Source organism: Rhinichthys klamathensis, unplaced genomic scaffold (assembly GCF_029890125.1).
Source record: "Rhinichthys klamathensis goyatoka isolate OS25496 unplaced genomic scaffold, OSU_Roscu_1.1 h1tg000305l_1, whole genome shotgun sequence".
Lineage (NCBI taxonomy): Eukaryota > Metazoa > Chordata > Actinopteri > Cypriniformes > Leuciscidae > Rhinichthys > Rhinichthys klamathensis.
Window position 1 is genome coordinate 716,196 of NW_026606824.1, and position 27,625 is coordinate 743,820.

The 27,625-nt window shown below is 40.9% G+C and overlaps 1 protein-coding gene across 1 annotated transcript in view; it reads left to right on the forward strand.

The window, feature by feature from the left end:
- Positions 1–2,507: 2,507 nt before the first annotated feature.
- cdh26.1 (cadherin 26, tandem duplicate 1) overlaps positions 2,508–27,625 on the forward strand; it is a 34,391-nt gene continuing 9,273 nt past the window's right edge. Inside the window, exons 1-11 of the mRNA XM_056270683.1 lie at positions 2,508–2,721; positions 5,208–5,261; positions 5,979–6,074; positions 15,356–15,508; positions 15,662–15,809; positions 16,275–16,450; positions 16,531–16,659; positions 21,536–21,721; positions 21,889–22,160; positions 22,943–23,085; positions 27,300–27,527. Coding sequence (XP_056126658.1) covers positions 2,689–2,721; positions 5,208–5,261; positions 5,979–6,074; positions 15,356–15,508; positions 15,662–15,809; positions 16,275–16,450; positions 16,531–16,659; positions 21,536–21,721; positions 21,889–22,160; positions 22,943–23,085; positions 27,300–27,527 — 1,618 coding nt within the window. The 5' untranslated portion in view covers positions 2,508–2,688. The remainder of the gene's footprint in view (positions 2,722–5,207; positions 5,262–5,978; positions 6,075–15,355; positions 15,509–15,661; positions 15,810–16,274; positions 16,451–16,530; positions 16,660–21,535; positions 21,722–21,888; positions 22,161–22,942; positions 23,086–27,299; positions 27,528–27,625) is intronic.

The following is a 27,625-nucleotide window of genomic DNA, read 5'->3' on the forward strand; positions in this document are numbered from 1 at the left end:
GATCCACAACAAAAAACTTTGCATCAACAGAGGATGTGATTGTATAACTGGACTAACCAGCAGGCCAAAGTCTTATCATCAAAATGGTTTGGATAAAATTACCTCCCAGAATGTGTCAGGTTACGTATGTAAACCCGAGACGCTGCGTCATGGCTTTCATGCTATGGGAACGCTTCCGCGTGAGCCAGTGTCCGAAGCAGGTCTACAAACACCAATATGATTGGCTGAACGTATGGATGTGGTGACGTAGCGCATCACAAATTTCATAAATAATGAAATTTACGCCAAATCAACCTGCGAACTATGACCGAAGTTGAGAAATGGGCCAATCAGAGATTGAAGAGAGATAGATGATTATAATGCTTACATTCATCCCCCTCAAGGACTGACCTTGCTTGCTTCTTATCCATGCACATACTGCACATTTGATGCGAGTCATTCGCCGCAATAAAGCGGGGGCATGGCGTCACGCTTTCTGACATGATACAGACTAACTTTATATATCTTTCACACACAGACTGGATTGAAAGCAGACAGGCGCTCAATAAACATATTGCTTCTGAAGACAAAGAAGCTGTGTGACGCGCATTTTTTGGCATCTATGGACTCGGTGATGTGCTACGCTACATCAACATCCATCACATTGCCATGTCTGGACACATATACCCCGAACCTTGTTTACTCGGGATATGTCAGTTCCAAAAATGTGTCCGGGTCTCTGTTCAGTCAACCCAGAGTATCCCTGCGTTTCAATGTCCATACTATCCATCCTAAACAGTATGTGAGATTTAAAATAAGTGTGTCCCAAAGCATAGTATGTTGAAAAGAGTATGCCAGAAGTCCCCGGATGGTCTACTATTTCCGGTCAACTTTCGAAGTGTGGATCCGAAGTGCGGATGGTAGTGCTGCCACTAACGACTAATTTTCTAACGACTAATCTTTCGACTAATTTTTCGATTAGTCGACTAATCTAAACGACTAATAAAAAAAAATCAAGTTTTTATTTCGTTGTGTCCATTTTATTTTGAACTCAACTGAAGGGCCAAAACATAAAATGTCACCTGTTCAAAAACATTATGTATTAACAATCTAAGCATTAAGTATCTGCATTTCCATTAGGCTATACCATATTAGTCAGAGTCCTAATCTAATCCTCTAATAACAAACATGTATGTATTACTTAAATTAGCTCTTTGTTCTGCCTTAAAAAATGTACAGTAAGCTAATAATGATTAATTTATGTACATTTCTGAAAAGCATAACTGATAACATCACTCTGAATAGTAAAGTAGATGCAATGCATTTTCTGTGAAAAGCGCTATACAAATAAATTGGAATTGAATTGAAAGAGTCTGGACTAGCCCACTATGAGTCGCGCTGAAAGCAGGCAGGCACGCACGCAGTTATGTAGCTCGCGTTTACACTTGCGTGCATGGCGGGCCCGTGCCGCCGTTCGTGTGAATGTGAAAGCAACACGGACTCGGGAGCGCTTGTTCAGGAAGTTAAGTAACCTTATGCCCATGCGTTTTAGCTGATTATGATGCATTGTTGATGATTTATCTTGGATACGCGAGAGTTGAGTCTGCAGTGTATTCGCGCATTGCGCGTGCAATCAGGGCAACACATTTGGAAATCCACTGTCTCCTCAAAAGAGTCCGTTTGAAAAACACAATATATTGACCCGCGTTCTGTTTTCTATCATGCGCCGTGCACGTTTGCGATGGCATAAGATGCACGCAAACTCAACAGGGTTCGATAGAGTTGAGTGTGAAACCAGACCAACGCTGCGGGGGGCGCCGGGAACAATCGCGCTCGGACTCGGACCGCAGCAAACGAGCCCACTGTGAAAGCTCCGTCACCTGCCTCCGCATTTTTTCATATCAAAGCAGTGAAGGCCGGCGGGAACGTGAAGGAAAATGATAGCAGATAAACCAGCAGGGCGCGCACGGCGCACAGACTGGTGTGTGGAGGTGAATTACAGTGAGCCGTTTGTGACGGGAGACCAAAAATAAATAGGGGTCAATAGTAAAACGACACGTCGACTAAAAAAATTGCCGTCGACTAATTTGCACGGTCGATTACGTTGACTAAGTCGACTAATCGCGGCAGCACTAGCGGATGGTCTACTATTTCCGGTCGATTTTCGAAGTGTGGATCCGAAGTGCGGATGGTCTACTATTTCCGGTCGATTTTCGAAGTGTGGATCCGTGCTCACTATAAAGGCTAATATTGTAGGAGGAACTACAAACACGAGTAAAAAGTGTTAAAAAACTACAAAACATGGCGGATATGCACGGATATCTGCACACACATTTAAACAGTGGCTTACTTCCAAAAGCACTGCTTATTTTCTCTTGGCAGATGGCAAGCCAAGCAACCTGTTTGTCCTCTTTTAGCTGAAGGTAAAAATGAGGTGGAACGTCACTGCCTTTTTTCTGCTGAATAGCCACTCCCAGGCTTCTGCCTCAAGGGCTTTTGTGTTGGCAGATGACTCATTGTATTCAAAGACACTCTTTACACACACACACACATAAGCACACGAACATCCCCATAGACACTCTAAATTGCACAAACGGACACAAAAGGTGTGAGATGGCTGTCTAGCTTTACACTTAAGCCAAGTAAAGGTGATTGCCACAGGTGCTGATCTGACATTTTGAGAGCGCCGGCCAACAGGAGTGCAGCAACATGACGGGCACCTTTTTCCTGTTTCTACTTGCAGTGAGTAAACCTGAGTCAACTTTAATCATGATAATCAGCTGTAATGAATGATTAACATCATACTTAATCGTTTTATTTGATAGTGGTGACTACTGGACTTAATCTAATCTTTTTTAAAAGTCATTATTTCTTCTCTTATTGATAAAGTTTTGAGCACTGTGTAATTCGAGCTTTTACAAATCTCACATATAATAAACCAGATAAATAATATGACTTTACAAATATGACAAGGTATTAGAGTAATTGGTAACACTTTTTTTTGAGGGTCCCTTTTGAACATTCTGATGAATATAAGTAATTTTACTCCATGTCAACTGACTCTCATTAGAGTATTAGTAGACTGTCTGCTTAACTCTTTATTGTGATGATCCTCCAACAGACAATCTACTGACTATAAGTAACTTTGCATCGAAATTCACATTGTGATCTGTGTGAAATATAATATTGGTGATCCAAAAGGTAGTATTTCGTGCTTTAGTAGCCTACAGCATGCAGCAGTTAAAGTGTGTCATAAAAGTGTCATAAACATATTAAAGAGAAACTAAATTATGTACAGTATGAAACACAGATTAATCCGTAGTTTATAAAACACATTTGTTGTTCTTATCAAGTGACATTTCTATAGTGACAGATGACATTCTTAGGTGATTTGTTTTACTGTGATGTTGCTTTCATGTGTTTTGCATACTGTAGATAGTTAGTGTAGTGTAAGTCTTTCTTTGAGTGGTTAGTTTTTATGAATTAGCAACCATACGTTTTTCTAAAGACTTCTATAGTTCGTCTTTAGCAGAAAGTATAAACAATAGTATTTAATCTGAGGGAAGCAGAGTGGTGTTGTTGTCTTGCATGCACAAACACCATTCTCATTGTGTCACCTATGTGTAAAGGGTTAGTTCACCCCAAAATGAGTCTGTAATTACTCACCCTCGTGTTGTTCCAACCCCGTAAGACTTTCGTTCATCTTCGGAACACAAATTAAGATATTTTTGATTAAATCTGAGAGCTGGATCACTCATCCATAGGCTTCTAAGGGATCGAAACTGGCCGGCCCAGAAAAGTTATGAAAAACATCTTTAAAATAGTCAGAGTGACTACAGTGGCTCAATCTTAAGTTTATCAAGCGACGAGAATACTTTTTGTGCGCAAAAAAACAAACAAAAATAACGACTTTATTCATTTCCTTCTCTGTGGGCCTCTAGATTTCACATAGTGAAACTGCGCAGCGCTTCTGTGTTGTACGCCAGAGTTGGCCAATAGTGAGCCTACGTGTGACGTACAACACAGAAGCGCTGCGCAGTTTCACTACGTGAAATCTCGAGGCCGCAAAAGAACTTAAGCTTCAAATTTACTAAAACTTCAGATTTAAATTTTACTGTGAGATGGACAAATCACTGAGTATCTGACATTAGTGCGGGTTCTCTAGTAAAGTGCAGATATAATGTATAACCAAAGGCTCCACCATAACAAGAATAGCAATGTATACGTGAAACATTTAAAATTATTTACAAGTCATTACTTTTACAATTCATTTGAATGAAATTTCAAAAAGGTATTGATACGGATATTTTTTCCTAGTAATCTATGAGTCTGCAGTTACATTGCGCGTATTTTAACATGCCATATTTTTGTCCCATGCTATGGTTATTATCACTACGTCAATTGCAATTTCGAGAGTGAATCACGCATTTATATGTGGATGTCACTTCCAAAACTTTGCAGCTTGTAAGGTCCATTATTTACCTGATTTGTTATGGTTTTGATATGTGAGATTTCTAAAAGCTCCAATTTAAATGAATCAAATCCAGTTCAGTCAAAGTGAATCAAAAACGGAATGAGCTGCAAGTGACCTCAGTGCTTTTGGTGTTCACAATGTAAGTGGAACATCATACGAACCAATCTGGCAAACTAATGAACCGGGACATCAGCCCATCAACCATATTGGGGGGTCTGAGACCATTTGGGGTGTTCACATATTGACGTTATATCGGCCTGACACTAACCTGAGTCAAAGTCACCCAAAACAAGTACATACTGTATTGCCATAATTTTTCAATCACATTATGTACAACAAAATTGGTAATGCTTTTTTGATGACAACAGCCACATTTGAACCATGTATAAATGTTAAACAATGGGTGTGAGCATTTTCTTTATAATGCCACCTATGTGAGTAAGGCATTTGGCATGAGGTTGTTTATGTATTGTTGTTTCTCGTGTTGGTCCTGATTCTCAGACTTAAAACAAGCTAGACAACGTGACACAGTATTAAAAGAAAACAGAAAAAAGTAATCTCATTTGAATCAGACAAACAATTCTTTTTATTTCTTTTTTTGGACATAGAACGGTTAAGTGGATGTTAACAGTGTATTATGTAAAAATATTTACACACCAATAAAACCTCAGACATTGAGAGGGATGTTCTATCACTATTGATTGTATGTTTTTCACTTAGTATTATCCTGTTTTTTTTTTTGTCTATTCATCAGCTTGTTGAAGTGACCGCTTCCAGCAAAAATGATGCCGGCAATCGTGAAAAGCGGGTAGGTAATCTAAAAAAACTAATTCGAAAGTTATGTCTCAGCTTACTGTCTTGACACAACCTTAAAACAACTAATTCCCACCTGTCGCCAGACCATAAAACAAGACTTCGTTTAGAATAGAATACATATGTATTACATCATGTAACATTACTACAGAGACGTATACAGAAACGTAGAGCTAGAAATATGTATTTTGGAAAGACACATTCAAACTGGAGATTTAGAAAATCAGACAAAATCATCAGACTTCATCCATAATGTCTTCCCATATTGGGTCCAATGAGTTATACAAGGTCACTCAGGATCTGTTGAGCTTTATGTTTTCCTAATAATTTAAAGTAATTGCCCTGTACAAAAACAAACACATATTTTCAACCATCAAAAGAATGGAATTTTATTTAAATGTTTTTACATGTATTTTTAATTTCCTTATTATTATTATTATTTTATTATTATTGTTATTACTATGTAGCATACAATTTTAGTTAAGTCTACTTGCCTTTTAAGTTATCTGTCCTTAAATATTTAAGTTAATTCAATGGGAAGATCACATTAGGCGAACTTAGTAAAACAAGTTTTGTTAGGCACTATTACTAAATTAAAATGGGGGAATGCGTCTCCTCAATTAATATGAGTAGACTAGACTTATTAAGCTTTACAGTGCAAAATCAGAAAGGAAACTGATCATCACTCAATATATCTCTTTCTATCTCAAAGGAAGCTGTTCTTATTCGTTCAAAGAGAAGATGGGTTCTGTCCACCGTTGATCTTGAGGAGAACAGGCCTGGACCGTATCCAATTGAGCTAACACAGGTAACTTTACACAGTCACTGATTCCAGTGTGGTGAGTTCAGCCTGTTCACGAAAACGTAAAGACCTCATGAAATCGCTTGATGATAGCAGTTTTCTTTTCTGTGCTACCATGCATGTTGGAGGGTTTGGGTAAGACATTTAGTCCTTGGGCCAAGACCCAAAATTTCACGTATTGGTACCACCTGGGGAGTTGCGATTTTTTACATCCTATGCATCCCTAGATACTGTTTTGACATGATAACGCTTGCCAACTGGCAGCTTAGTAGTGGTTATGACCGCTTGAAGTGACTGACCCCTGTAAGCGGAAAAAATGGCAAAAGTACCTTCCATGGACATAATCTGGTTCATCCAGTTGATAATTCATCAAGTGGTTCATTCATCACAAATAAAGTAGGTTCCAAATTAGTGAAATAATGAGATAAAGGCAATAATTCCAAAATAAATGGCTAAAAATGGCTAAATTTGGGAGTTTTAGCATGTCAACCAGTAATACCCCAATATCATGAAATAGTCTAGTAGCCAACTGTGAACCTGGAAATGTTGAGTACACCAAAGTTGTATTGCAGAAATGTGAAGTATGGGTCCCCAGCATACAGAAACTGCCGGATGCTAATTTGCATATGTTGACCAATTTGCATGATTAGCATAATTAGCATTATTAGCTTAATCGTCCATTTTCACCAGATATTTTGCACTGTATGGTCAATTTCTACAATATCTGGGATGCTGAAATGATGGAACTGATCAGGAAGATTATTAACCCTCTGGGGACCAAGAACGCACCCGTGCGTTTTGGCAGATTTTTTTTCACATAGCAGAAAAATAGACTTAAAGGGTAACTAAACACTAAACCAACTTTTTTTAATTAATGATCTGTAAGACTGGGGCTTTATTAGTGCTGTTCATTGATTCGAGCAACTTTTTTTGACATTTGGGTATAAAGTGTTTTAATTCTACAATATATGGTGTAAAAACGTCTGAGTGCTGCCCTCTTCAGGTTGAACGGTGGCTACTGCAGTTGAATTTTCTTATTGGATGTTTGCGGTAGTTCGTGACAGTAGCGGTGAGAGCTGACGTAAGCAGGTTTCAGCTTACCACGCCCTCGGTACGAGCTACCACGTCCATGGCAGTATAAAAACGTCTCAGGTTACGTATGTAACCCTGGTTCCCTGAGAGGGAACGAGACGCTGCGTTTGAGACGCGGTGGGAACGCTCTGCGTGATTACGTCGTGAAGCACATGTAAAATCAGTCCAATGGAAGCCCGAAACGTCATGGGTGACGTCATAGACCAGGAAACTATAAAGCACCCCTGAAATCAGACCGCGCCAGCTTCTGAAAAAACCTGAAGCAAGTCGATCAGAGCATGCAGGAAGTATGGCAGGCAAACGCAGCGTCTCGTTCCCTCTCAGGGAACCAGGGTTACATACGTAACGTACGTCCCTTTCAAGGGAACTCGAGCTGCGTTTGAGACGCGGTGGGAACCCCATACCCACTACGCCATAGTGACAAATGCCCGTTCTGTGTGAAGTCCTTGCCGCACACTAAGAAGCAAGCAACCTCGCCCCTGGAGTGGAGAAGTCAAGGTCATAAAACCTGACAAATGTATGCGGAAACCCCCGAAATTAAGGCCGTAGAGGCCGCCATACTCCTAGTAGAATGGGCCCGTACAGCCATAGGTGAAGGCTGACCGGCCGCTTCATATGCTAATGAAATAGCCTCGACTATCCATTTGCTTATAACCTGTTTAGATGCAGGGCACCTTCTTCTAAGTGACCCAAAACATACAAATAATTGCTCTGACTTACGCCACAGGGCAGCTCTGTGAACGTAGGCATCCAATGCCCGAACAGGACATAACAGGTTCAGTTGTTCCTGATCTGGGGTATTAAAAGGTGGAGGATAAAAGGCCTGCAGCACTATTGGGCCCCCAACATTAACTGGGACCTTAGGAATATAACCCGGTCTAGGGTATAGAAATGCTTTCACCATACCAGGTGCAAATTCCAGACATGAAGGAGCAACCGACAGGGCATGCAAATCTCCAATTCTCTTGACAGATGAAATAGCAAGGAGAAATAAAGCTTAAAAGTGAGGAATTTTTCTGAAACCTCTTCAATAGGCTCAAAGGGAGCCAGAGCCAGACCCTCAAGTACAATGGCTAAATCCCAAGCCGGTGCTCTAGAGTGCAGTGCAGGTCTCAACCTCAATGTACCACGGAGAAAACGAGTAATCAGAAGATCTCTCCCAATAGAAGTACCCCCCAGGGGGGTATGATAGGCCGATATAGCCGCCACATAAATTTTTAAAGTGGAAGGAGATAATCCAGCAGAGAAACGGTCTTGCAGAAAATCGAGAACTGAACCAACAGGGCAGTTAACAGGATCTAACTGACGCTCACCACACCAGGTGGAGAATAATTCCCATTTCAGTGCATACAGTCTTCTCGTGGAAGGGGCTCTGGAATAGAGAATGGTCTCAACGACCTTAGTCGAGAGACCGGATTCTATGAGCCTGGCCCCCTCAGAGGCCAGGCCCACAGTTTCCACAACTCCGGTCGAGGGTGAAATATCGTGCCCCCTGCCTGGGACAGCAGGTCCCTCCTGAGCTGAATCTCCATGGGAGAGCCGTCCAGAAGAGACAAAGTCCGAGAACCAAACTCGAGTCGGCCAGTATGGGGCTACTAGTAGCAGATGAGCCCCTTCCCGGCGAACCCTCTCCAGAACCCCAGGGAGCATAGATATCGGGGGAAAAGCGTACAGGTGCAGCCTCGGCCACACCTGCACCATCGCATCCAGTCCGAGAAGAGCTGGCTGCGTGAGGGGGAACCATATAGAGCAATGCGTTGTACAAACGAAGTGAAAGGTCGACTTGACTTTAGTTTGACCAAAGTTCTCCCTAAGAAGCTCCACCACCTCGGGGTGAAGTCTCCAATCCCCTGGGCCTCAGCCCCTGCCTCAACAGGATATCTGCTCTAAAATACGAGACCATCAGTGTGTTGTCCGCCATTCGCCGAGCAACCTCTCATGATCGCCCCCACTTGTGAGGGAAGCGTCCGTCGATAGCAATATGCGTCGACAAGAAGCCCCCAACACTGGGCCTGGGCGAGGAACCAAGGTTCTTCCACATGACCGGGGCACGAAGGCATAGCCGCGTGACCTTGATCATGCGAAAACGTATTTCTCCTCGGAGAAAACCCCTTGGGTCCTGAGCCACCACTGCAGGGGTCTCATGAACAGAAGGCCAAAAGTAATACGTTGGACGCAGCTGCCATGAGACCCACCAGTCTGAAACTGTTTCACAGTGAGTGACTGGCCTAGATATACCCCATTACGGCTGTAAGAATCGCTACACCTAGAAAAGTGGTCCTCAGAGCACACTCTTCTTGGCGTTGAGAGGCAACCCTAACATCCTTAAATGAGACAGAACGACATCTCGATGCCGAACTGCCATAAACTCAGATTGAGCTAGGATCAACCAATCATTGATGTAGTATAATACGCAAATGCCCTGGAGTCTCAGAGGAGCCAGAGCTGCATCCACGCATACTGTAAAGGTGTGGGGTAATGAACCTAGGCCGAATGGGAGAACCCGATAATGGTATGCTTTGCCCCCGAAAGCAAACCTCAGGAGTCTCCCTCATCCTCTTTCGGAAACAATGAAGTAATGGCTGTCTGCTGGGAGGAGGAACCCCTTCTACAGCTCCTTTTGCAGAAGTGTCAGTACTTCCTGCTCCATAACCAAAGCCTGCTCGGGGGCCACCAAGAGAGGAGGACCCCTAGAAATCTGGGTGGATGAGAACCAAACTGAATTCTAAAACCCTTTTCTATAATGTGCAGGACCCACTGAGAAATATGTGGCAGTAGTTTCCACGCTGCCAGAAATTCTACTAGGGGAACCAGTCTCTCAAGACTGGCCTCTGGATTTGGTTGAACAGTCACTACGGCGCCCTGAAGCGGCGAACCGGCAGGGAACAACCGAACTGACCATTCTACGACCCTCCTCGGAGGATCGCATGGGGACGCTGACACCTCGGTGCCCTGAACGGCGAACCGGCAGGGAACAACCGAACTGGCAGCGCTGCAACCCTCCTCAGAGAGTTGCACCCCAGAGAGCGCAGAGGAAAAACGATTTCTCAAAACCGTCCCTTGGTTGAACAGTCACTACGGTGCCCTGAAGCGGCGAACCGGCAGGGAACAACCGAACTGACCGTTCTATGATCCTCCTCGGAGGATCGTATGGGGACGCTGACACCTCGGTGCCCTGAACGGCGAACCGGCAGGGAACAACCGAACTGGCAGCGCTGCGACCCTCCTCAGAGAGTCACACCCCAGAGGTCGCCGAGGAGAAACGATTTCTCAAAACCGTCCCTGCCCCGGAGGAGCCCTCAGAAGCCTGATAGTCTCGTTTTTTGCGACAGGACTTTTTGTTTAAGCTTTATTAGAGATGATGACAGTCCTCAGATCTTGCCTACCTCTAACTAGCTTAGTTCCTACGACCCTCCTCGGAGGATCGTTGGAAAAAGCAGGCACTTCGGCGCCCTGAAACGGCGGACCGGCAGGGAAACCGAACTGACTGCTCTTCTTTTTTCTTATTTGAAGGCTCGTTTGGGGACACTGACACCTTGGTGCCCTGAAACGGCGAACCGGCAGGGAAACCGAACTGGCAGTGCTGCGACCCTCCTCAGAGAGTCGCACCCCAAAGGGCGCTGAGGAGAAACGATGTCTCAAAACCGTCCCTACCCCAGAGGGGATCACCCTTAGAAGCCTGATCGCCTCGGCGTCAGGGCTTCTTCTTTGTCCAAGCTATTTTAGAGATAAAACAGTTTTCAGATCTTGCATGTCTCTAACTGGCTAGACTGCGACCGCCACGCAGGTACCCCTCAATTGCGGAGGAGCCCGAATGGCGACGCTCTGTTTTGCACTTTGTGCTGAGAGGAGCTTAATAGGCCGAGACTGCTCCCGCCCAGCAGTCTCAGGAACATTAGATTGGTGAGGAAGAAACCTCTGGAACACCGCTGAATGGTTTATTTCTTAGTTTTCTTGAAAGCGGAGCGTCCAGAAGAACAGACATAATTATATGTTTATTTTCCTTTATCTTTATATCAGAAAAACTTATATATACATATATATCACGCTGTGGCCACCAGAGGGAAACAACCGAACTGGCAGCACTGCGACCCTCCTCAGAGAGTCGCCCCTCACATTCATCCATGTCCTTATATACTTTACCCACCAGCGCTGCCTAAAAAAAAAAAAAATGAATTATTTAAGATGGCTGGTGGGTAACGTCGGGGTTAATAATGATGACGCCGACTCGGGAGAGAGAAAGCTCGCAAGCGTCTCTTAAACCCGAGGCACTGTCATACTATGATACTTAATACCCAAACTTTACTATAGTTAGACATCTGGGGATTAAACACATAAAATACAAACCGGTTTATTCCACGATCTCGACACCTCAGTGTGGAGATAGGGAAAAAACCACAGTCCCCGACGAGGAGGCTGAGATACAGAGTTTTCCTGTTTTAAGATACAGTTCATCTTACAAACTCTTCTTTATTTTCAATCTCATAATGCTCAGCTGGCCAGTAAATATTTAACTGGCAACAGCACTAGATAAAACCTCCTTATTTTAAAACAAGCTCCTCTTTATTCAGCAGAGTTATGAGCTGACTTATTTATTCATTGAAAACTCAAACATCTGCCTTTTTAAGATTTATATTTGTTTTGTTCTCTTTCTTTTTAAACAAAACACTAACGATACCAATTCCTCGGAACTGGAAATCGCAGCACACTAGATCTGGCATGTGAAAGCTGAGAAAGGGCGGAGCCCGTCCCAACCCACGCTGTCAGATCCGTTTGCGAACCCCAAAATGCTAGCCGTCTCCGTGCCTCGGCAACAGAGAGACCCGCGCGGGGAACGCGAACCGAACTGTCCTCCTCGGAGAACGCCCGGCGGGAGCGGAACGTCCTCACGGACAGCCTCTCGCAATGCTCACAGTCAGCTCCCTCGAGAACTGACTGTTAGCATGCTCCCCTCCCAAACAGCAACAAAAAGCTGATGTGTGTCCCCACCCGTGATGTAACGAGGGCAGGGAACAACACAACGTCTATAATCTTGCTTGCTCGTCATAATGATAGATAGTGATATATATAGGGCTTGACAAACAACAATAAATAGACAAGGACAGATTCACAGAGAGCGCTTGCTGAAGGTTACAGAAGCTGGCGCGGTCTGATTTCAGGGGTGCTTTATAGTTTCCTGGTCTATGACGTCACCCATGACGTTTCGGGCTTCCATTGGACTGATTTTACATGTGCTTCACGACGTAATCACGCAGAGCGTTCCCACCGCGTCTCAAACGCAGCTCAAGTTCCCTTGAAAGGGAACCATCTTGTTTCGTCAAAACCACTGTAGCGAGTCAGGAGTTGGAATTGCGAGTATTGAAAACGATCAGGATAGAGTATCCGTTCATCCCCTCTATGGCTCCGCCCACTTTTCCAGCATTTTTCAAATATTGCCAGTGGGTGGAGTCAGGCTCTGACCAGGGGTTTAGTTACCCTTTACACTACTCCATCATTTCTGGTCATACGAAAGATAAATTAAAAAAAAAAAAGTTAAATGTCTACTTTTTTAATGTGCCCACCTACAATCGAAATAAAATATTGTGCTTTTGTAAAATAAAGAAAGTAAACAGGGTGTGCGGCCTCTCCGTGTCCGTGAACTTTTTTTCTGGAGCACGTCTCTAAACTTAAAAAAAAAACTCAGCTAATACTATTCACCCAGATATGAGCAATATATGTTTATGATCATTTAGGTTTGAACTTTTAAATGATCTAATTTAAAACTAAAATAAATATTCCCTGTTTATGTAATCTATATAAAAAGAGAGAGGTGTCAGCCGTTCTCATTATCGTTCTCGCATCTCATTATTCCGCTAATGTGACACGCCCACGGAGAATGTGATTCAAATGTGATTTATCATTTACACTCGATGTTGTTGCATTAAGCACCAACACTTCAAAATAATTTTATTTGAAACTAGACCTTCTTAGTAATTTTGAAAGAATTACTATAAATTACAGCAACATATTTCAGCCTATTTCAACCTTGTTCACTCATTCACTCACTGCAAAGTTTTGTTGTTGCACTGCATTTCCGAGCGTTTTAGCTTTGTGCCACCTGGCTCCCTTGGATGAGTCCGGGCAGCGATAATTTTTTTTCACAGGATGGTAGGGGAATACTCATGAATATTCATTAGGGAACTAATCCCTGATTGGTCTTAACCCCAGTGACTGGTAGGTTTAGGGGCGGGGTTAGGGGTAGGAAGAATAAAGAAGACATTAAATCTCTGAAGATCTCAGCAGAGGAGGATTAAACAACTCCACTAATAGCATTACCAGTCCAGCTTCACTTATTACTAACCAGACTGACTTTATTTCTGTCAGACTTCTAGAGAAGTTCTTATTGAGAGTTAGAGTTTTAACTCTAATGTGTTTCATTTGAAGTCACCATAACAGTGATTAGTGATTCCATTAGTTGGGCTCTTAACTCTTAAAGGGGTCATATAATGCTATTTTTGTAAAAGTTAATATGAATGTTTAGGGTCTAAATGAAAACTTTGTAATTTTTTTTTATTCTCATTAGTATTTTAAGAAAACACACATTTGACCTGGTCAAAAACAGCTTCTACTTGAACAATCAAGAAATAAATAACATAAATTCTTCACTTTTGGACTTTAATGCAACAGTAAATATAAAAAAAGTCCAACTCAAAGTCAACTTAAAATACCCGCAGGCAAAACAAATAAACAAATTTTTATTTGTTTATTTGTTTACATGCCTGCCGGGTATTTTAAGTTTTGTGCCACTGTTTGCAAAGCCAGTAATGTGCTTTTAGGAACTGCACTACTATCTCTTGTGCTTTCTTGGCTGTGATGTCCTGCGCGCAGTCACGCAGTCTGTTTCTTCTGAACCTGGGCGGCTGTAGTTATGGATGATTCAGCTGAGAATCACCGCAACCAAACACCTCTCTCAGCTTTCTTATGTATGCGCTGCGGTACTCTGCTGTCAGGTAGTACTTCGGGACAGCCTTGAGGCTGAAGCCCTTTGTTCCTCCTGGTGTCTGTGTGTCCTTGTTGATGGTCTCCTCAATGGTCTGGTTGACTGCATCCACTGGAAGAAACAACTTATGCAAGTGTAGGTGAAGGCCTGTCGGTGTGCAAGTTTGTGCACAAAGCTAAAATATCACAATGGATCCAATGTCCGCGACTGTTTGCCGAATGACCGCGAGCTGTCCGGTAGTTAATCTTTTAGATTGACATCAGAGCTGTGTGTTTATTTTGTGGTTAGAAAACGGCATAATATAATAGCAATGAAGGTTGTGACCAAGATAAACACCGATTTTGGAATAAAATGGGGTTTCTGGGTATATTTGTTAATATCTACCTGAAATTCAACGTTTCTTATTTTCTTGTGTTACAAAGCTGTTACCTAATACAGTCCACATGAACCTGATAACAAAACTTATTCAAATATATTATACAAAAATTAAGAACAAATCGTACATTTTATGACTTTCCAATGGCAGACAGTATAGAGTCGACAATACATGTTATTTTTCTTTTCTTTTATATTTTTTACAACTCAAAACAACAAAATATCAGTGTGAATTTAATGATATCGGCTTTATTATGCTGATATCTTTAGTTTGAATATTTTAGTTTGCGTGGTATTAATATTAGATAACTGTTATTATGGTATTGGACGTTTGTGTATTTTTCAAAAATAATTCTACTACATGAAAGTAGGAAAATTATCAATTCTAAAAAAAAAGTATAAAAAGCTGGGACTGTGGAAAGGTTATCATATTGAAATTAACTTAAATTAGCTCCGGGAGGGCCAATTTCCTGCACAGTTTAGCACAAACACACTCGGCTGGAAGTTTCTAGTGATCCTAATGTTAATACTATGACCTTAAACCAAACAGACATGAACTAAAAGCCATACAACCATACAATTCCATGTATTTGACTGTACTAAAGCATAAAAATACCATATATGTTTGTTTGCAGAGATTTAGGAAGCATGCTTAGTATACAAACTTGTTTCTCTGACAAACAATGATACAGCCAGTTGGCAATATCTGTTTTTATTTTAGTCTGCGTGAATTCAAAATGGATTTATTTTGAATAATGCATGTTTTGGCTAAAAAGTGAACACATATATAATCATAAATGGTACATGAATCTAATTTGTGTTTTTTTTTTATTGATACTAGATGTACAATGACAAAAAGGACAACTCCGTCAAGTTCCGCCTCCAAGGAGACGGGGTGACAAGAGAACCATTTGGTTTGTTTTCCATTAACGAAAACACTGGTGTTGTATTCGTACACCGGCCCATCGACCGGGAAGTGAATCCCATCTTCCATGTAAGATCTCACCTGTGGCAAAGCACGATTTCAAGGCGGGATTTGAAATGACATTAATTCTAACAAAATAATACAGCGAATGAATTGGACTAAGAATGGACTGATTTAGTTTATGTTGATGTAGTTCAGAGTGACATTTTGATTCTTTTGTAGGTGGACTTTGACGTGCTGGACAGGCAGACTGATAAAGAGTTGGACAAAACGCTGTCATTCAACGTGGACATAAAGGACTTGAATGACAACAGTCCCAAGTTCTCGCCGGAAATGATCCGTGTACCAGTTCAGGAGAACACTCCTGAAGGTTCAGAGAACACGTATTACTGCATATATGCATATATTTGTTCTGTTAAAATGCTTTCTATAAAGAAACTATTATAAGTTAGCCATTTGTAAGTTTACTTCTCCTGAAAAGTGTAAACATGGACAGAACATTGCTCTATGTGTTTGAGTATCCAGACCAGCTCAATACAACAACACTGATTAAACCTACGGCGTGATTGTGGTGGAGGAATGAACTATTTTGCTGGCCAATGAGAATTTTCTCTCAGACTTTTCTTAATAGACCTTTATAGTCTTATTGTTCTTGATCTTTTCATTTCAGATAAAATAATTCACTGATATTTGCAACTGAAGACAAACTTAAAAGTCAAAACTTCCTCCCCAGTTCATAAAGGAGCAGTTATTGAAACTAAACTGTTAGCATTAAATGCCAAGCATAGATACAGTATGTTCTCTTTTTTAATCATCCTTGTTTGACTTTGAACAGGCATTCTGCAAGCAACATTACAAGCTCATGACAATGATCAGCCGGATACTCCTAATTCACAGTTCACCATGAGGGTGGTGTCACAAGAACCTGCATTACCAAAAATTTCCCTGAAGGACATACCTGGGACCACTAAAATCAAACAGCTCACCTTCACGGGATGCTTTGACTATGATGTGAGTAACTAACGGAAAGGCAAATGCATGTTTTGAGCATTTTTCAGTATTTTTGATCTTTTCTGTCTCTTGTATTTTAGATCGTAAAAACATATAAAGTGCTAGTTGAAGCGAAGGATAATGGGACACCTGCAATGTCTTCAACTGGAACTATTTTTCTGGACATCAGAGATACCAACACCCATCTACCAGAATTCAAATCTGCCACGGTGAGTCAGGCTGGACAGTCTTTGTAGATTGATGTGCCAAAAAAAAAGTGTAACCATGCACCATGATGTTAGTTGAACACACTCTGTAACAAAGGGTTACGGGATTAGTTTCGAGTTGCAGAACCAAACCAAACCAATCCATTCATGGAAGAAAATATTTTGTTATATCAGTGCAAGTGAAATTTGCATAGTTAGTTTATATAGTTGATAATATAAGGGTATGCAGAGACTCGAAAAGCACACATGTAGTAATTTTTAAAGCTTTTTTCTATCGATTCCACATCTTATTTTATATATTATCAGTAGCTAAATATTTATATTCATTTAAACTAAATGCTTAATAATAATTGTTAAACTATTTAGCCAGTGTGTAATGGATTAAGGATATAATAATAATCCTATAAATCCTATAAATAATTGAATAATCATCACTAAAAGCCAGACAATAGTGTCTTTAAATTTTTTTTACTCTGTAGTGACCTTTAATTTGGATCGAGATAAACTGGGGGAGCAATTTATTACGTCATAAATGTGTCACTTTGCTCACAGCTGATTGGTCCGGTTTTGAGTTCACTTACCCAGAACATATCCTGCCCCGGAGCAGGTTAAGCCTGGTTCACATGGGACGATTTTAAAATTGTCGGCCGATTTTCCAAACCTGAGAGACCCCACACACGGCGATAAAAAATCACGGGTCAAACAGTTTTGGTCGTACAGTGTGTGGTGCTCAGCCACACAGCAAAATCAACACATCACACACGAACCGATTTGACTCCCGAGCAATTCTCAGGTCAGACGGAAAATCTTGCAAAATCCCTCGAGATCAAACGTGACTTCAGAGTAAACAATCATGGCGGACGAAGAGGATGCAGTGGCGATAGTTTGTAGTTTGTTTTCAACCGAATCCATCTCTGACGAATCCATCCATTCTGCTGTGCCATGCCGCCAGCTGTTTTGATTTTGTTTCCCGGTGCTTCCTCTGCGCCTCGTCACCTCGCTTTCTGATTGGCTACACGCCACAGTCCACAGGCTGTGTGCTCGTTTGTCCCCGGGTGACACCACACAAGAGGAGAAATCGGGCCAAAATAATCCAACATGTTGGATATCCCCGATTTGAGATCGGAGCGGTCCCGACGTCCTTCCGAGCAGACGAGAGGACTCTTACCACACCACACATGGCAGGAATATCTGATCAGATTATTTTACGATAATCGGAGCATCTATAAGATTGTCGGAAGGGGTAAATCGGGGCTAAAATCGGCCTAATTATCCTGCCGTGTGAACCAGGCTTTAGACGTGGAGCGTAAGTTACTGTTGCAATGAACACCACTAAAATCTGAGCCACTTTCATGGTACCTAAAACACAGGGTTGGCGCAAACTAAACTGAAACATACCTGGCTATCCCCCTGAGCCGGCTTCATGGTATAGGCCCCAGCTTAGCCATGGAACGTAAGTTAATATGGCGATGAACACTGCTAAAAGCCAAACCACTTTCATGGTGCCTGTAAGGCCTGCCCAATCGGTCCAACGACAGTTTCCGATAAGCAGGTGAAGGTTACTGCGTGTTACTGTCTTTTCCGTGTGGAAAAGTAATTTGATTCCAATTAAGCGTTTATCTGACTACATTTTCTCACAACCTCGAATTTAGATTGGAAGGAAAATTTGTTATTGGTCATTTTTACAACTAGTGCAATGCCCGTGTAAAATCTGTTTTTGCGTGTTTTTAGTAATTGTTGGTTTGGTATGTTTGAGTTCTAAACTCTGAGAAAACAATAACGTTAAGCACACCAGAATAAAATATAATGTTCAGAATTATACAGTGTAGCTGAGTTACAGATTCAGTTAACATCCACAAATGAATAAGCGCAACGATTCAGGGGAGCACACAGTGAACTCAGTGAAAACGCTACGCTTGAGCAAACAGTTTGTGAATAGGCTACTACAAATGATGGCCGTGAATAAAATATAATATTCAGATATTTTTAAACCACAAGCCTGTAATGTCAGAATGTTTATTTTGGGGAGTGGCCACTCAGTGTGCAGTGTGGAGGGGGAGTGGCCACTCAGTGTGCAGTGTGTGAGGGGGAGTGGCCACTCAGTGTGCAGTGTGAGAGGGGGAGTGGCATCTCAGTATGCAGTGTGAGAGGGGGATTGGCCACTCAGTGTGAAGTGTGGAGGGGGAGTGGCCACTCAGTGTGCAGTGTGTGAGGGGGAGTGGCCACTCAGTGTGCAGTGTGGGGGGAGTGGCCACTCAGTGTGTAGTGTGTGAGGGGGAGTGGCCACTCAGTGTGCAGTGTGAGAGGGGGAGGGGGAGTGGCCACTCAATATGCAGTGTGATGGGGGAGTGGCCATTCAGTGTGCAGTGTGGAGGGGGAGTGGCCACTCAGTGTGCAGTGTGAGAGGGGGAGTGGCTACTCAGTGTGCAGTGTGGAGGGGGAGTTGCCACTCAGTGTGCAGTGTGAGAGGGGGAGTGGCATCTCAGTATGCAGTGTGAGAGGGGGATTGGCCACTCAGTGTGAAGTGTGGAGGGGGAGTGGCCACTCAGTGTGCAGTGTGTGAGGGGGAGTGGCCACTCAGTGTGCAGTGTGGGGGGAGTGGCTACTCAATATGCAGTGTGATAGGGGGAGTGGCCATTCAGTGTGCAGTGTGTGAGGGGGAGTGGCCACTCAGTGTGCAGTGTGGGGGGAGTGGCTACTCAATATGCAGTGTGATAGGGGGAGTGGCCATTCAGTGTGCAGTGTGGAGGGGGAGTGGCCACTCAGTGTGCAGTGTGAGAGGGGGAGGGGGAGTGGCCACTCAATATGCAGTGTGATAGGGGGAGTGGCCATTCAGTGTGCAGTGTGGAGGGGGAGTGGCCACTCAGTGTGCAGTGTGGAGGGGGAGTGGCCACTCAGTGTGCAGTGTGAGAGGGGGAGTGGCTACTCAGTGTGCAGTGTGGAGGGGGAGTTGCCACTCAGTGTGCAGTGTGGAGGGGGAGTGGCATCTCAGTATGCAGTGTGAGAGGGGGAGTGGCCACTCAATATGCAGTGTGAGAGGGGGAGGGGCCACTCAGTGTGCAGTGTGGAGGGGGAGTGGCCACTCAGTATGCAGTGTGAGAGGGGGAGTGGCCACTCAATATGCAGTGTGAGAGGGGGAGTGGCCACTCAGTGTGCAGTGTGAGAGGGCGAGTCGCCAGCGACTAGAGCCTCAAAAGCCAATGTGTGATTCTTTTACCGATATATTTACCGATATCTTTTGCATTTCTAATTCAAACAACGTCAAGCTTGGCACTGCCAAGCTTGTGCCCATAGCAAGACACCTGTCAAGTTTGAAATCCATCAGACTAACGGTTCGAGAGATATTTGATTAACAGACAGACAGACAGTTGGACAGACAGACAGACATTCCTGTAATTTATAGATAGATAGTTTAGAAATACGTTTGTTCTATTTAACTGTTTACTTTATATTTTACCCATTCAGATTAGGAAACTATGTCGCTTTGAGGTCCTCACGCCAGCCGTTTATAACGCGGATCTCACGATCACAAACTTCAGGTTACACAATCAAATATATTTTTGTATAGCCCCCTTGGTTGTATATACTTGAATTAAAGTAACATTTTCTTTAGACAGAGGTCATGACCACTACCACAGATATAAGCCGACCAATTATACATAGCTTTGCTTTGGTCATGCCATGGTTTCCCATATACACTTGACTAAAGTAACATTACATTAAACAGAGGTAAGACTCACCCTATTTAGGTTGGTCGATCAGCAGTTTGCTGTCTTAAACGGAAATTTGTAAACTTGTCACTAATCAGTAAAAAAAAATCAATACAATACCATCAAATGCTCAGAAATAAAGAGTAAAAGATGTACCTGACTCTAAAAAATATATAATGCTGAGTGTCTGAAAGGCATTTGCTAACAATGGGAATTTGCATTCAGAGTTTACACCTTTTGAGAGCAGGATGCCATTTGCCTGGAAGACACACTCTGTAAGCAAGTTATCATTAATTTTGTGTTTATTATAGTTTTGTTTGGTAAATAAATTGATTATCTTTTGATTAAGTTTTTGCGTCCCGCTTCCTTGTCACTAACTCTGAGCCGGGTTGTGACAACTCTTAAAAACTTTATTACCTGTTGGTTTACTTCTGTGGAGAATGAGAGTGCCAGTCGCACTGAGACATTTCAAATGATCCCAGACATAATAGTGTTTTATGATAATTGTTCACATTAAACCATATAGATTTTTGGGTGAATTTCAGGTGATCTCAACATGAGAGAGAGAGAAGGAACGGGGGAATGGGGCGTCAAGGGAAAGAGATGTAGATTGCATAGGTGAGACTTGCATCTCGAATGGTGATGCTAATTTGACAAGAGAGACTTCAAATATTAATTACCTGAAAGGTCCTTTGTCTTCTCAGGGAGTGGTTGTTCTTCAACCAGACTGCCTGCCATTTTCAAAATGTTCAAGTCTTACATGCCTAAAACCAAGAGTTGGCACAAACTAAATTGAAACAGACTAGGTACCTAAACTGGCTTCATAGTATAGGCCCCGGGTCAGCCAATGAATAGTCTGTTTGGCTGACCAATGAGAGAAGGGCAGTGTGTTAAGGAAACCTGTTTGTAAACAGTCAACTTGTTGCTTGTTAAGGCAAGGCAGCATAGCAACTCAAAACCAATCACAATTCCTCAACAACCGCATCACACTCGTGGGGTTTTTGTCTGGGCAAATCAAGCAAATCGTTTTTTTTTTTACAGTTCCAATTGATGCTGCTTGTGGTGCAGAAATTACACACTTTACCCTTACTAAATAGATGGCTTTATTGAGTAATTTGGTCTCAAAGCTTGTGTGATATGATATACATGAATGTATATGTGTGAAACAGTACAACACTGAAGTGAAGGAAATGGAATCAAACAAGGAGATCCTAAGAATTGGCGTCACAGACAAGGACACACCGAACACGGCTGCATCAAGAGCGGTGTTCTCCATCCTGAAGGGCAACGAAGATGGGAATTATAAGATCGAGACAGACCCCGCAACCAATGAAGGTGTGCTGTCTGTTATCAAGGTAAATGCCACTGTTCACTTTAACATTTCATTAACTTCTAAGAAAAGTTTATCAGGTGTATTCAAAGAGACATCAAAACCGATCAATTATGCGAACAGAATTCAATTATTGAATTAGGAAAAAAAAAGACAGCCGATGTGTCCTCTCAATATAATTGTATTTCACAGGGGAAGAATTTTGAGAAATCTGAGCTCACAGAGGTGGAAATAGGTGTCGAGAACGAGGAGAAATTATTTCAGTGTGTCAATGGAAAGGCCCTAACAGGTTCCACACCAAAGCTAAACTCTGTCAAAGTGGCAGTGAAAGTCATTGACGAGAATGATCCCCCTCAATTTAAGAAGACTACTGAAGTAATTTACCGAAATGAAAATGGATATCCAGGAGATGTGTTGTTTGTACCTGAAGTCAAAGATGAAGACTCGGACTTGAGCAAAATCAGGTGTGATTGAGCTGTGCAACATCAAATTACACACAGATTTAATTTTTGAATGGTTTTATCCTGCTTTCATTTCACTTTCATCATACTATAATGTAATTGTGCAAATGTTTGTGGTTCGTAAGATTTTTTGTGTTTTAATGATTTTAAATGTTAAGTCTCTTGTGCTCACCAAGGCTGCATTCATCTCATCAAAACCACTCTAAAAACTGTACAAAAATATTACAAATAGCTGTTTTCTATTGTAATATTTTGTAAAATGTAATTTATTCCTGTGATCAAAGCTGAATTTTCAGCATCAATACTCCAGGCTTCAGTGTCACATGATCATTCAGAAATCACTCTAATGATGATTTGATGCTCAAGAAACATTTATGATTATTATCAATTGATGAAAACAGCTGAGCTGCTTCATATTTTTTTGTGGAAACTTTGATGCATTTTTAAAATGATTAATTCAAAAAAAAAATTATTTTGTGACAATGTAAAAGTGTTTACTGTCACTTTTGATACATTTCATGCAACCTCGATGAATAAAAGTATTCATTTCTTTAAATAAATCTTACTGACACCAAAATGTTTAATGCACTGTATATGACAATATATATATATATATATATATATATATATATATATATATATATATATATAGATATTATACAATATATAATCACACACATACACTGTATAAACATAGAGGCTTATTTAGAGATGGGAAACTAGATTCTTGGATGATCACATAGCAGAAAGTAAAAGTATCATAACATCTGTGTATATGTGTGTAGGTATGAGTTAGTACAAGACCCAGCCAAATGGGTGAGTGTTGACCGGAAGACAGGAAAGATCACCACAGTTCAGAAGATGGACCGGGAATCTCCATTCATCAAGAATGGCACCTACACTGTTGTAGTCCATGCTATAGATGACGGTAAGCACCAAAATCTGTTCTCAGTATGTCTAAACAATTCGAACACTATTCCAAATGTGAACTATGAAAACATCGAGAATATATCCATAAGATATACAGATGTTTTTATTCAAAGTGATGCCAATTAATTGGGTAAACAGGATATGTGCAAGGAACGAGGTAAAAAAGAAAGACACAAGAATAGAAAACAAACTTCTTTACTAACTTACAGAATACTGCACAGTAGGGTACACATCTGTCGGTGATGATAAAACAAAATGGGATTCCCTTGCAAAACTTTGCAATCCCCCGAGAAACGTATTCGCTCATAAAATTTTGAAATGGAAATATGACAAGGGAGAGAAAACATGACTTGACAAAAACGTATTTTGCCATTTCTGCTTCTTAGGGCTGGTTCACACAGAAAGCGGTTTTGCTTTGAAAAACTTGTCTTTTAAAAGTTGAACTTATTTTAACCCTCTGGGGTACTTCGGTCATTTGTGACCGGATTTTTTAAAATAAAAAAACGTTAAAAATCGTAGCTTCGTCGGAATGGTACGAAACTTGGTGACTTTTATGGTTCTTGGTATACGAGCACACAAAAAAATTGGGGACAGGATTTGAAAAGTCTAAGTGGTCATAAAAAAATAGTCACACTTACCCCTTTTCCACCAACAAGAACCGGGTGCTGGTTCAGAGCCAGAGCTGGTTCGGAGTTGGTTCGACTGACAAGCTTACTAAGAACCGGTTTGCCTTTCCACCGGCTAGAGAGCCACAACAGAGCCAGATCTTTCGTCACTGCATACGTCTCATGTTGCCCAGCAACGCTAGTGCGGTAGCGCCAAACACAAACACGCTAGGCTTGTTCGAGATGCATCGGCTTCTCGCAGATCGATCGCCGCATGACATCAAAGCACTGCGAAAGCGATCCAAAAGCACAAGGAGTCGTATGATCTCCGAACACTCCCGCAGCTCCGATCGGTCCGCGCCGCTCCGATGCATCTCGAACAAGCCATCAACAATAACGGACGTTGCGTTACTATGGATGCTCATGGGTTTGCAAAAATACATCGGAATCCAACGTGTTTGTGCAGCTCGCCGTAACTTACATAGACGCATATTATAATCAAGCCGCTATTAGCTCGACTAGCTGCTATTTAAAAATGGCGGTCACAAGTTTCTATTCGTCTTGTTGGTCACGGTAACCCCGCCCCCAGCCCCTGACGCAAGCGGTTCTTACTTGGCTCTGTTCTAGACCAGCAATGATTTGGTGCTACTTAAGAAACACTTTTCCTGGTTCGGAGCTGGTGCTTTGCGTGTGGAAAAACAAAGAACCGAATTGAAACTAGGCTCTGGCTCTGAACCAGCACCAGCTCTGCCTTGGTGGAAAAGGGGTAACTCAGGACCTTCGGTCAAAAATGACCGGCCATAGGAAATGAATGGGAAATTGGCAAAAATATGAAAATACAGAGTTTATTTGTGCGTACAATCTACAAATCAGCCACGATGCAGGAAAAAAAGCACTCAACAGTGAAGGGGGGAATCTCTAAAACATCAAGAGTGCAAAACAGACAAATACACTCACACACACACACACACACTTATACACACAAAAACACACACATGTACACAAATTAACGCGTGTCAATTGCAAAAGCTAATTTTGGGAAACGTGTGAAATAAAAGCAATTATTCATCAATGTAAGAAATAAAGCGCACAGCAATGAACGCATGAGACTGTAAACAATCAAGGTTGCATAATACACACACACACACACACACACACACACACACACACATAGGGAAATATGAGACTGGTGAAACTGTAACAGAGAAATGTGAGAATATATGAAATAAAATCAATGAATCAAATAAAGGGGAGACATTAGGTCCAAAATGCAAAGGTCACACACTATGTCTCTCTCTCTTGAACACATGCACACACACACACACACACAGTGTAAGATCAAACGATGGAATTCTTCCTTATTCCTATTGCAGCAATATGTGCTCTTTTTATGCGTTTATTAGAGGTTGAATTCAAATCAAATACTGTCAAACCACCCATACTACTTCTAAATAGGATGTCTACTTCATAAATTGTATGAAAATTATGGAAATACATGGTTCAGATCACTCAAAACATATATGGAAATGGAGGCGCCCTTATATGGTCAGTAAGGAAGCTTGGCTTTCCATCTAGTGAAAAAGTTTGGAATGCGCCAAAATAAAATCTTGACTGAAAGCTTATTTTTTGAGATATCAACCTAAAATTTGGAACACAACTTCTTAAGATTTTTGGCTTTAATTTTCTTGCAGTTTTAGAGTAAAATATATTTTGTAATATATATATTTTATATAAAATATAAATAATTAAAGTTTTACATTGTTCATTTTCATCAACTCAAACTTACATAACTTTTTTTCTGTTTCACTTTCATAATTTATGTCACTTCTACAATAATCTGGCAAATGTCTTCTTTAAAACAAGACCAACCATAGGTCTATATTCCAAAGCATTCTTGACTTACAACCATTTAAGTTTGGATAGTGATTTTCATGTCTATGCGAAAATAATATATATTTTTTTTTTTTTTTTTTTTAATAAAATAAAACAACCAAACAAACAAAAAACTTGACAAAAATAGTATTTGAGAATCACTTATTATAAATGAAAATCCACAACCTGAAAAAAAAAATAGGCAAATATGTGCAAAAACAACTAGAATTCACAAGCCTTTCTACAGAGGCTGTAAATCCATCTAGTGGTTAAAATATGATATTGCATGATAATTATGCTCACTATATCCACCAGATGGCTCCAATGTGATTTTAAAAAATGTTTTCTATAGGCCAAGGATCCACTTTAACCTGAAATACAGCATTAATTAAAAAATAATACAAATAATATATATATATATATATATATATATATATATATATATATACATACATTTTCTATTTTATTCAATGGGAAAAAATGTATCATAATTATTGCATAAATATTAATTATTTTCATAAAATTCTCTCAAAACACACACAAAAAAAGAGAAAAAATATTATTGAACAAAAATAAATTTCATTGATTTTACTGAAAAAAAAATAAACATTGATTTCAGGGGTCCGGTCACTTTTGACCGCGAAGGTCCTGAGTGTGACTGGAAAACGAAGAACCCCAGAGGGTTAACTTGAGTACCCCGTTTTTAGAATGTTGTGTCATGCATGTCCATCTAGCGCATGTTTACATTGAAAAATAAAGTAGTGCAGTGGAATGGAAAAACATGATTATCCGGTACAGGATGAGAGCTTATTAATTACGAAAACGATTATTTATTTTTGCTAATCATTATTTTATTTCAGTTAGGTTTTCAGTAACTGTTGTTAGTTTCGTTTAGTTTTTCATTTATGTTGAACTTTCTATTTTATTTCAGTTTACGAAAATGTTTTTTTTTTCTTGCAGCTATATTTATCATTATTATTGTGTTCTTATTTGAAAGAAGACACTTGGAAGTTTACTAAAAGCACAGAAAACATGAGTCCAAAGATGCAAGAAATTCAAACTCATATGTAAAATGAATTTGTTTAAGAATTAGATTTTTTTGTCTTAAGAATAATCTTAAAAAAAAAAAGAAAAAGATAAGAACATTCCTAAGAACATTTTTGTTTCTATCGTTTTTCTTAAGTTATAAAATATGAAGAAATTGGCAGTTAAGAAGAACTTTATTCTAAAGAATGTTTTGTGAATCCGGCCATGAAGCTCACAGAAATCCATAACATATGGATTTGGGGCGATATGGGGCGATTCCCCTGGCGTAAACACAGGGGAACAACTGCTGGGTTCATCGCTGGTCTAGCTTCCTGTAACGTTATTACGTTGAAGGCGAGTAGAGTTGAGAACCCATGTGCAGTTCTATTGATAACCACAACCAAGATAAACAAATACATAATAAACCAAACTAAAACATGACAAATATGAGCACCTGATTTAACTTGAACAGACTTCAATGTGACCATAAAAAGTCTTCACAAAACAGCAGGTTACAATAGCAAAACTAATCAAGAGACTAAGAAAAAATGAGGAGTACATAAACCAGTGTTTCTCAAACTTTTTTTTTTGGTTGCGCTCCCCTTTAAACGTGAAAATATATTATTTTTTTATGAAGACGTATTTTGTTGTTCTTAAAAATCCTAATTTAATCTCTGCACACAACTTTTTGTCTAAATGCTGTTCACAGGACAGCCTCCAGCTACAGGGACATGCACTGTTGTGGTCTTCCTGGGTGACGTGAATGATAATGCCCCCTATCTCACCTCCAAAAACATGATCATGTGCGGGAACAAGGTCGACCGTGTCAATGTGATTCCAGCAGACCTTGATGGACCTCCATTTTCAACTCCTTTTACCTTCTCTCTGGGAGGAGGAGAAGCGCTTAGGAAACTCTGGAAGCCGGAGCCCGCCACAGGTCAGTCACATGCATTTACTTTATTTTAGGGACGTCCCAATTGAGTATTTTGAAGCGCCAATCCGAGTCATTGAATATTGAGTATCTGTCGATACAGA